Raw genomic sequence first — 11,582 nt, 5'->3', positions numbered from 1 at the left:
CTGGGATGGGTAGAGGCTGGTGGACTGCAATCTACCTGTCTCATGGGACACATGTTGCTTGCTATGCATACAAATTTTTACACATATACCATTGATCATTACAACACTGAGTTGCTAGAGAGCTTTAGTGAGAGCCAAGATGAGCCCAGAGAAAGATCTTTAATCAAGAGGCTGCTGGACTTGACATACATTAAAGCACAACGTACTAGGCAAGATGTTATTAATTCAGACCATGTATCGTGTTCCAAATCAATTATTAAACCAGATGTGCCGCATGAATAAGACACTCAGGCAAACCCCTTAGCATAAACAAGGACAAGAGACAGGTTTCATAGTGATACAAGAGAGCAACCTTCGACCAACTGGGTGAACTCCTGCCTTTTGATATCCACTGAGAATAGACATCAGCTTCCTGGCTATCCACTCGTTGACTCTGCCACAGGGATAGCGACGTGGCTAAGCAGTCAGTGCTTCCTCGTTCAAGTTTATAATCCATGAACCAAAAGGTTATCCTTAAAGCTGATTGGCAAGCTGTCTTGCACATACCCTCTTCCGCCCGATGGAGTATGTCCCCCTCTCCCTCCCGCAAGTACTTGTTTTTTCCACAACCCTTCCACAATTTTAAAAAATGGGATTTTGTGTGTGTGTGGGGGGGGTGTAGGTGTGTTCCTATTTTGTTGAAAAGCCATTTCTATTTAAAACATGGAAATGTTTTGACCCATTATGTCTCTCTCCGGTGCAAGCAGGGACAGCTGCATGCTTCTCCCTTCTGAAACAGAGATAGGGATCCAGACTGTTGCCTGTATGGGACCTTGCTCCAGCAGGGGCCAGGCAGCTCCCTTCCTCAAGGATATCAGCAGCTCCTAGGATCTAGTCCTGTGAGGAATTTTCAGCCGGCCTTCGGTCTGCATTACGTAACTATCAGAGACAATCTTGGCATGATCTGTAAGAGTAGGGGCTTGTCCTGGCATTCTAAGATGTCCTACGTGTGCTGGCTTGGCGTCTTCTTTCAGCCCTGTGGTAGCTGAATGTGAAGTAATAGTGTACATTTTTTGTGATCCTTGAGGATGGACTCTGCTATAAAACTGCAACAGAATTTCCCCAGACCTCCATCTGCTAGCCTGCAGATCCAAGTCTGTCTGTAGCCTCGCCTTTCCTCTCCTCAGCCGAGTCAGTGCTGCAGGGAAGCCTTGTATCACTAAGCTTTTACATGGTTAGGCCACAGCATACTTGAAGTATTTAATTTTAACTTCCCAATACCCTTGTCAAAGTAAGGGAGCATAACCCAGTTTGTGATTCAGTCTCTTTCTTTGCAGAGTTTCATAGGTTGAAGAGTGTTAAGACTGGACCATTCAGTTCAATTCCCTACCAACACAAAGATGTCTCCTGCATTTTCTAGGATGGAGTCTGGTTTTAAGTGCCTCAGACAATGGGGTTCCCACCACTTCACTTGGGAGAGTACACCACTCTAAAACGTCTCCCACACAGGGGAAATCTTCCTCAATATTCATCTTACATTTCCCTTTTCCCAACTTTCAGGGATTTTGTCTGTGCCCAATCCAGCATGCAAAGCTTATATAGCTATGCAGGGTGCTTTCTCGGTGACTGAGCTGCTTTTCCACAACTGAACTAATTTGCCTCACAACTAATTCATACGAAAGGGGTTCTATTCTAGTTTTATGCTGCAGGAGAGCATATACTAGTGTTATTCAATGGTCAATTCCTTATCAGACAAGACTGTACAGGTCAGCATCAAACCTGTAACCTTGGGCTAGCAATAGCCTATGAACTAGATTTCTCTCTCACTCCCTGTTTACAGAAAAGTGTAAATATCTCCACTGAAGATACATCAGGGTAGAATTGGTAGGGGTGTGAACAAAATCAGGCCCCTTAGCTGAAAGCACACAGCTTCCTAGTTCAGGAGGAGGGTTTTCAACTAACAGACAGGGTGAGCAGTGTTCAGAAATGGTGGCCTGAAGGAAAAAAAATAGGTCACAATCCACATAAATAAATGCCATCTTTATTTTACGAAATATAATTTAAAAATTAGTTAAGTTGACATTTGTCAATTCAGTTATATCAACTATAAATATTTAAGACAGTCTTTTTTAATTTTCATACAAAGAGGAACCCAACATTCTCTTCATTTGCAGCCAGGTCTAAAGTACACATGCATTCAAGTTCAACTGGTGAAAAATAAAAAAAAAAAAAAGTTGTCCTTCAAAGCTTTTTAAAATTTAAACGTAAATTAAGTTCTTACCCTCCCCGCGCATCCTCCCTTCCCTCAACCTGGTAAAACTTTAGGTACCTCACCCAAGTAGAGCTATGGCTCTTAAAACAATTGCCTCTACCGTCCTCAGTTTTTCAGCTGAGGCCATGGAGGGTTTCTCTCTTTCACTGGCACAAGTCTTTAGATGGGGAACTGATGAGACATGTAAAATAGTAAGGGGGGGGGTCTACTAAAAGCTTAAGTGTTAGGGAAGGGAAATCTCAAAAGTATCCCTCAATACTGGGCATGGAAGCAAGCGACCTGTTTTTTGTGTCTGTTAACGTTGAGGTGCAGGAGAAGGTCTCCAAGAAATTGAGACTTCAGTGAAGCAAAATTTCGACAGAAGCCCTGAACAAGTTAGATTCGTGAGAAGTCGCTGGGGTGAAGAGTTGTGAATTTCAGAGCTACAATCACAAGTGACATTTGAAGAGAGCAGTTCTGAGGCCTTCTAACATCGGAATGAAAGTCCTCTGGAAACACGCTCCCTACTAGCGCAGAGTCTGCAAGACCGCACTCTATTAAGAACTGCAATTCTGTGATTTAAGGCAATCGTTACATAAGCCAGGTCTCCCAAATACTCTGTACAGTTAAGGCAATAAAAAAGAGGCGTCCCTCAAACAGTGTGAAACAGGAAACTATTCTTCTACAAGTACCTTTAGATAGTGGTCCCTCAGCTCTTATCTTTCTGGCATGCAAGACACGAAATGTGGTTTGGTTTAGACATCTATATAGGTTCCTGTATTTTTTGGTATTGTTTCCTCATCAGTCCATGATGGAACTCCCCTTTTAGTTTCAAACCTGTCACCATGCCTGGCCTTAAACCAGGTCTCTAGCTCTGAACTGCAGGGAAAGCGCCAAGCCAATTCCAGAGTGGAATTTTGCAGCATGGGTCTATTGATGGTCATGACAGATACACTTGGCTCGGCTGTTGCTATCTTGCTCAGCCCATGGTAAGGGCAAGGTGGGGTGGTCTTCCAAGCAAATCACTCCCTCCCAAGGCAGTCATGACGGCCATACTTATGTGGCTGTAGTAGAGTGCAGCTAGCCAATATACTGGGGTTGCTCAGAGCAGCAACAATCACCCCCTGAAACAGAGCCTCACTTAGAGTGAAGAAGGTCAAAATTCTACACAACACACTGAGGATCACTTCCCACTTGTTTGAACGTAACACCCAGCTCTCTGGGAAGAGCCAAAAAGGAGAAAAACAGCATTGTTTTAAGGAGCTTGTGGGAGAGACACAGAAGTTGACCCAGTATCAGAAAATAAGAGCCACTACAAGGGTGCAGGGTGTGTGTTCTGGAACGAGGAATGCATTTCAGACTTAAAAAAAAGGGGGGGAGGGGAAACTAAAGCCCTACATACAATTAAAAATCCAGCAGCTTTAGGGTTGTGTTTTAAAGCCTCAAATAAACCAGGTGAGCACACCTTATAAGCATCTGAGGGTGGGAGCGGATGTTTAAAAGGGATCTTTCCGGCACACGCAGGCGAGTTCCCTAACCAGAATCTTGTTTGATTTAGAACCCAGGCATAAAGTAGGGCTTTGGGGGAGGATCTGGGGATGCCCCAATTCCTAGTTTATAGGGCGCTCCCTCCTGGGAGGTGCCTATTCAGTTTATAATTAAAACAAACCTGAATTGTATCCTGAACATTGAATGTTTATGAATCAAAAGAGTGACCCTTTATTTCTTGTGATGGGTGTGGGCTTCCTTTATGATCCGACTACTCAATCAACATTCCCAATATAATCTTGGTTCAGATGCTGCAGCTATGAAATTGCACTTGGTGATTGTCTCTTACACTTTTTTTTTGTGTGTCCTTCCTAAAACTAAATTTTTCTGTACAAACTTGGCTTGAAATATAAACCACGTAAAATTCCCATTGAAAATAATGAGAATCCGGTATCAAAGCTGAAGTCCCAAGAGAGACAGAAGGAAGGGAAGGAGGAAAGAAGGGGATAATGGGGACAGCTAGTCTCCCACATCCGTGTCTCGGTCACCGATGAGCCAGAGAATGTGGAAACTGAGAGCCAAGAGACCTGTCCCAAGCAGGTCACCCAGTGCCGTTAAGTAAGGGATGGAAAAGTTGTCAGGATCCAGGCCCCTACCCCACATCCAATGCACCATCCAGTCGGCAATGTAGAGTAGAATGAGAACCTGGAAAACAGACAAGAGGAAAGAGCCATGTTAGCTACTAACGCAGACTTTCATGCCCCTTTCTTCCCTAGGACAAAGCTTTCCACCTGGGTTCTTCAAGTTCCTGTATATTCAGGCTCTTGCAATTCAGCCTGATTGAAGAGCGAGCCCCTATTAATCCCATTCAAGCCTAAGAAATAGCTCAGAACACTAAAAAGAGATGGGGCTGGTTGTTAAGAGAAACATCCTCAAGCAAAGGAAAACCAAAGACTTGATGGTGGGCACATTTCAGATTGTGGGCATGTGGGAGGGGGCATGCCTGCAAGTGAGCATTTATGGGGCACAAGAAGATGCGAGTTGGGTTTCTAATTCCTCGATGTGCCTTTGAAAACCTCCCTACTGCTCTATGCCCAATGCATCACCATCAGTTTATTTTAGGTGTATGAGAGAGTTCACTGCATGTGGGCTGAAAGCCTCCAAAATGAGGAGGCTCTGACCCAGATCTGAGTTTTGCAGCTCAGGTCACAACTCTAACCAAAATAGAGAGGACCTAGTGGACCCAGAGCCAGGGAAGTAGAGGCAGGATCCAATCCATGGTTCACACTGGGGTGCCTCAGAGGTGAGCAGAAAACCCAGTGAAAGGGGAGCAGAGTTGGAGCAGCAGAGTCCTGGCTTCCTGGGGGCAGGACAGCGGTCTCAAAGCAGTAACACGAATCCCCAGATGGTCAGGTTCTCATCTTTGCTCTAGGACAACACTGAGGGTATCCCAAGTCAGTAGTTCACACTGAGTCCTAAGCAAAGCCAGGAGAAATGCTCACAAATGCATCTAGCAGCAGATCAGGTACAAACATTTAAAGCCATCAACTTGTGACCGGAGTGAAGGCTGGAAGGATCAGGCCAAGGCCCCCTCCTTCACTACAATCCATTTAATTACCCATGAGCCGCCACTCTGCTCGCAGGCCTGTAGTTTCCCATAATGCAGCTGGCTCTCTGCAGGGGGAAGAGCACCAGGGACTTCAGAAAGTGGTTGCTAACGCACACAGCAGGGGCTCGCGACTTAGAGTAGCAGCCTTGTCTAGCGTGCTCTGTTTTTCTTTCTTCTGGGTGCTCTGACTCATTTCCTGGAACTCAGCTCGGTTGTTGATTTTAGGGGGATGCTAAACCCAGCAACAACTTCTACAAGCACCAGGAGGTGGCTGTGTTTCGTTGGATAACTCTTTGGCCACATGTTTCAGAGTAGCAGCCGTGTTAGTCTGTATTCGCAAAAAGAAAAGGAGTACTTGTGGCACCTTAGAGACTAACACATTTATTAGAGCATAAGCTTTCGTGAGCTACAGCTCACTTCATCGGATGCATTTGGTTGAAAAAAAAAATGCATCCGATGAAGTTAGCTGTAGCTCACGAAAGCTTACGCTCTAATAAATGTGTTAGTCTCTAAGGTGCCACAAGTACTCCTTTTCTTCTTTGGCCACAGTCTCCCCTCTGTCTGCCTGTGTAGTAGGGGAGGGAACTATTGGCTGCCTGAGTTTCCTGAAATGCCAAAAATCCCCCCTTACATCCCTGAGTGCACACTCCTCACCTCAAGCACTGACCATTATTTTACACAGAATAGGTTAGGAGCATGGGAGCCCAACGCTGGCAGCCCAGTCAGATGTCTCCTGTGTGAGAAAGGCCCAGGGAAGGGAGGAAGAGCCCTACGAGTCATGGGAGACACTGCACACTTCACATCCTGTTTTCACTGCCAAGCCATTTAGACACTGCTATGGCCCCACTAGGTGCTCATGGCTCTTTACAGCCAAGGAAGCAAGTTTCCTGCTCCTGAGGATTTTAAAAGCCAAGCATAGGCTGCAAAGCTACAGAAAGCAGAATAGGTGCCGTGAGCATGGAAGGGAGTCTAATGCACTCATCTTCACAGGGTCGCCGAAGCAGACGGAAGCGCCTCGGTTTATCTTGTGCTGCTCTGTTCTACGGGAATTTTAATTCTACTCCTGTGACAACCATTTGTGAGATAGTGGGTCCCTCGCAGGGAAGGTGCTGTAGTGAGGAATGTAACAACTGACGAGGACTGAGCGGGGGACCCTAAACCAACCAGCCCCACCTAACTGTTCCAGCTACAAAGGTTCTTAGGCCGCCCGAGCACCGTAGTATCCAAAGGCCTCCCAGTTGCGCATTAAGTGAGGTGACGGACATCTGTCACACGAGGCTCACTCTCGCCCCCTCCCGAGGGAGAGCTGCATGGGCAGTGGAGTGTTTGGAATAGTAAGAAGCACGCTGCGCATCCCAAACTTCTCGATTCTCTGCGGGGCATTTGGGATGCAAGAAGAGCGCTAGATTGGGGCCAGGAGATGCCCATTTCATGCTCTCTCTCTCTCTAGTCAAGGAAAAGAGTATTTTGCGTAAGCTCCCTGGAGTAGGGATAGTCTTTGTGCTGCGGCTATCTACAGAACCTAGCACAATGGGGTCCTTGGACCATGACTGGGGCTATCAGGCATTATACTAAGCGCAAATAATACAGGGATATTTTGCATTTGTCCCAGATGCAAGAATCATGTCATCTGTACTTGTAGCTCTGCACCAAACAGATTCCCCTTACTTAGGAGAAAGGGCCTCACTCCATCCCACTTCTGAGGTTTGTCTACACTGAGGAGCGGCTGCCAATGAGTCCCACTGACCTGGTGCTGAAACCGTTTTCTCTGCGACTCTAAATGAGACAAAACCCATTTTCAGGAGCATGGGAGGGTGACCCATCGCAGCTATAGGCCAGTTTTCTACTGCAGCTGGAGCATTAGTGTCCGTTAGTCTAGCACGGGGATCACAATCCATGCAACGATTCACGCAGAGGAGACGGGTCAGGCAAAAGCCAGCTCTTACCTGGAGAAGTGCAGCTGTCATGTAGAAAACTATGAAGATCAGGGTGAGCGTGGTATGCCCGCCCTGCATGGAGCTGATGGTGTAGAGGAAAACCAAGTGCCCAGGAACCACTAGGAGAAAAAGCACGCGGGCAGAGCGGGAATTCACATCTGGAGGGAAATTGAGAGGATGGAGCTCAGGATTTAAACAGATAATGAAACTCTGCAGCCAGCTTCCTGGGTGCCAGCACGGATGTGTCCACTAATCAGCAGACTATGTTCTAGTCAATCACGTGCCACAGCATACTGGATCCACACCTCTATGTGCTAAGTGCAAGGAGCGTAACAGAAATGCCCCAGAGCTTCGAACACTGGCTTAGAGACCCACCCGTCCTGGGATCAGCTAGAGATAACGCACTTCTGCTCCTAGCACAGACAGGGTCAAAAGGGACGGGCAAACAAAGAGGCTCTACACAGATCTCCGTGGCTATAGAAGTGGTACCTTTCAGCAGGTGCTCAGTACACAGCTTTCCATAATTCACTGGGAGGCTGAATTTACCAAGGGGAATTCGTAAGAGCAACTAAAGCAAGATGCTTGGTGCTCCCAAGGGCTGCACCTGCCCCCTTTTGGGGCTCATTTTTCCGACTCTCTGTCCAGCACAGCCTCACCAGACATCTCCCAACACACACACTAACAGATAATGCCGACATCCGAGACCATAAAGCAACCTGCTCAGCGCCACAAGGCCACTCTTTCGGGGGCTGCCCTGCCCTCAGAGGCCAGGCCGATCCGCTCCCAGGCTACGGGCTGCCCCAGGCATGGCAGAGAATAAATCTCAGCACATGCACTGCATGAAATGCAAGTCATGCTTCCTGCTGCAATGTTCCCCCCACCATGTCCATCCTCACTTGAAACATCTGGGTCTGCAGCTAAATAATGGAAACATTATGGAGCCTCTATTAACAAGAACCTTTTCTGCAGCTTCAATTCTGCTGGCCAGGCCAAGCCGAGCCACTGGCTGGCAGCCTCGAGGCAAGCGGGGAAGAAGCCATTCCAATGCTGGGGACACAGAGACACACCTGCCACTAAGGCGGCCTTGTTTTCCTAGCCCAACGGGGACACTCCACCTCACCAGAACAGCACTAACACGGTCTCTGTAAGCAAGAGTGCAGGCCGGGCCAGCGCCTGGTGTCTCTGCCTCCCAACAGATCTCAGCTCTCATTTCCCTCCCTTGCTGCTTAGTGACCCTTTCCTCAGTGCAGGCTGAGCCAGCTAATCGTCAAGCCATTTCACAGTGAAGTGAACTGGAAGTCCCCTAGCTCGGAAAGCCTCAGGGCACAGTGCTGGGTAAAAGGAAAAGATACCTGAGCTGAAGAATGTGTTGCAAGGGGTGGGGCATTTGCGCGGGGCCATCTCTGAGCTCTCACCCGGCATTCCACTCATGTGGAGGTAAGTGGAGATGCGACTAGCTTGGACAGCCACCAGGTTGCCACCGACACCTGCAGGCCAAAAGGGAAGCAGTGAGAGCGGGTACCTAACTCACCCCCTGCAGAACTCGGGCGCACTTGAAACTTCAGGAACCAAGTGCAACTCTATTGACCTTTGAACTTGAACCCTTTTCATGCCTGCAGAACGTTCAGACCAGCAGGTGAACGAGTCCTCTCTTGCTCCTCACAGGCAGAATTCTTTTGCTGTGTTGTCAGAAAGCAGCTGCAGCTGGTTCAGTTACAGACCAAGCTGTCAGCACCACGACAGTAATTCTGACCCACATTCCATTTTTGCCAGATGCAAAAAGCCAGAGAGAAAGGACACTGCTCTATGACCTCCCTTTGCGACCCCTGCTGCAACTGCATTATTGTAGAGCCTTAAGTACTGTGCGTGGGGCACAAAAACAATGGGCCAGTCACTGCAGTAAGTTTAAAACTGCTAAGAATTTTGTTTGAAACACAGCGCATAGCCTGCGGAACTCATTGCCACAAGAGCAAGAGATTCATAGCATTTTTTAAAAAGTGTGCAACATACAGATAATGAGCAGACCCCACAGTTCTATTAGCAAAGGAGCCTAAGGCATTAGACGTTTCAGATCCAAGCTCAAAAAACAGGGAAGGGGCAGACTGCATAAAATATTCAAAGACACTTACGTGCACAGGTGCATCTTCGCTGAAGTATCAACTCAAGGGTAGATCACTTGAGATGCTTCCCTCATGTTAATCTATCACCAGGAGGAGCAACCACCCTACAGAGCAGCTGAGTTGCTCCAACAGCCTGTCTCAAGCCTAGGAGCCCAAATCCCACTGGCAGCAAAATATGCAGGCTCCTAAATCACTTTTGAAAATGGGCCATGGGCGCTTCTGAAGATTCTACCCACTGTCTGGCAGGGACTGCCGAGAGGCTCATTGGCAGAGCAGAAGGGAACTCACCATTAATCACCGGCGTAAAGACGGCCATCCCCGCAAAGTTTGGATCTGACACAGTTTTGTCCAATATTAACCCTCCAACACTGCAAGGGAAGATATTGAAGGAGTTGATGCCCAAGAGAAAATGACCACTCAGAACATCCAGAGACTCCCAAGTGATTACAAGGGTCAAGCTTATTTAGGCATGAGAAGCAGTGCCCACTGTTTGTGAGGCTGGTTACTGCAACTGTACACACTTCACAGCCATCTCTACCCATTTACGCAATGGCAGCAGTTGCACATGGACTCTGGGGCCTCTTAAAGCTGGTGCATAATATCAGAGCATCAAGGGAAAAGAGTTACTCGTGTGTCATATTAAAAGACAGCTTTGGCTGGGGCCGCAGAGTCAGGCAGGGGGTGCTTTCCCATGATGCAAGTTGCATTTTGGCACACATCACACCAGCTGGTGTGGAAGTTTCAGTCAGATAAAATTCCCCAACAGGAACAGAGATGGTAAATCCTTGTGTACGTGGTATAGAAAGAGCCTTTGTAACAAACGTGTCTGGGGCAGTCACGTCCCAGAGACAGCTCTTGTGGTGAAGGCACTAGACTGGGACTCAGGAGGTGTGGGTTTATTTTCTGGCTGTGCCACAGACTCTCTATGTGATTCTGGGCAAGTCACTAGATCTCTCCGTCTCTCAGCTCCCCACCTGTAGAACAGGGATAACAATACTTCCTTCCCCCCCACTCTTTGGGACAGGGACCGTCTCACTATGGGTTTGTAGAATGCCCAGCCTGGGGGGGCCCCTGATCCCAGGTGGGACCCTTAGATGCTAAGATGACAGCAAACAGACAGGTACTTGGGGGCCCTGTTTTAGGAGATACTTGTTTAGTGCACATTAAAATCCGTTTGACATACAGTAGGTGAAATCCTGCTCTCAGTTCCGACAGTTGCAAAGGTTTAGGAGCAGCATTAGCTCACTTTTGCTGGAGGGATGTGCCATTGTTGCTCTGTTACTGGAGAGGGACCTGGGCTGTAGATCTGAACTCTAATATTTAAAGGGGTTCGGTTCCACCGCCCAGCATGCACTAATCGGGTGAGCGCCTGAAGGGAAGCCAGGGTGTCTTTTTCTGGTGGGGCTGGGGCAAAACAGTCATTTCATGCCTTCCTACCTGCTAATAGCCATGGCAATGATGACTGGCTCCCACCCAGAGTACAGCACCTCCCGGGTTACTGGATTCCTCTTGGCAATGATGATCCAGAGCGGTAGCAGGGCTATGAAGAAGGCACATACCAAAGGATTCACGTATGCTTTGTCCTCTGAAAAGAGAAGCAACAGGTCAACAAGCCCTCCCACCAGGATGTCACGGGGTCACGACTCAACAGCAGTGTTGGACAGCAGACCTGGTCCCATTTCCCCTCTGACCTCAGGCCCTGAGAGTCTGCGAGAGCCAGATATGGCCACCCCGCCTTCAGGAAGTACACCCTTGTCCAGGCTGCCTTCTCTGGATCAGCTCTGACCACTGCTGATGACGTGCCCTCTAGGAAAAGCCCCATTTCCAGCCTCTCACCCCATCCAGCCTTCACTGCTGGGCAAAACCTAGCAGCCACACCTGCCCTCTCCTTGGAATGCAGTTGAAGACATGCCCCAACCAAGGAGATAGCCACAGCTCTGCTACTAGGGACCCTCCCAAGCCTTACGCCAATGACGTTCTAGCTTCTGGCACTTGCCAAAAAGCACCCTTTGCTTATCTGACTGGGAGGGTGCACCCAGAGCACCCCCGCAAGCTTCTCTGCACCTGTGTGGTCTATGAAGATCCTTTATATTTCTCTCCCATCCCGCCAGTCATCTCTGAATGTGCCTTAGAGAGGCAGCCTCAAGATCAGGCATTAAGTAGATCTCAACAGCTAGAATGGAGGACAAGATGCAAAG

At 48.1% G+C, this 11,582-nt stretch overlaps 1 protein-coding gene across 3 annotated transcripts in view; it reads right to left on the bottom strand.

Annotated features, from left to right (window-relative positions):
- Positions 1-1,998: 1,998 nt before the first annotated feature.
- The window catches only part of SLC41A1 (solute carrier family 41 member 1), a 31,262-nt gene continuing 21,678 nt past the window's right edge, over positions 1,999-11,582 (bottom strand). For 2 of the 3 annotated variants that reach the window (XM_038380114.2, XM_043500681.1), the window contains 5 exons: positions 10,822-10,969; positions 9,673-9,752; positions 8,617-8,751; positions 7,274-7,422; positions 1,999-4,423 (listed from right to left, as the gene is read on the bottom strand). In XM_038380114.2, coding sequence (XP_038236042.1) covers positions 4,238-4,423; positions 7,274-7,422; positions 8,617-8,751; positions 9,673-9,752; positions 10,822-10,969 — 698 coding nt within the window. In that variant the 3' untranslated portion in view covers positions 1,999-4,237. The remainder of the gene's footprint in view (positions 4,424-7,273; positions 7,423-8,616; positions 8,752-9,672; positions 9,753-10,821; positions 10,970-11,582) is intronic. The other variant, XM_038380115.2, reaches the window with a different exon arrangement.

Source organism: Dermochelys coriacea, chromosome 21 (assembly GCF_009764565.3).
Source record: "Dermochelys coriacea isolate rDerCor1 chromosome 21, rDerCor1.pri.v4, whole genome shotgun sequence".
Lineage (NCBI taxonomy): Eukaryota > Metazoa > Chordata > Testudines > Dermochelyidae > Dermochelys > Dermochelys coriacea.
This window is presented reverse-complemented; position numbering and strand designations above follow the sequence as displayed.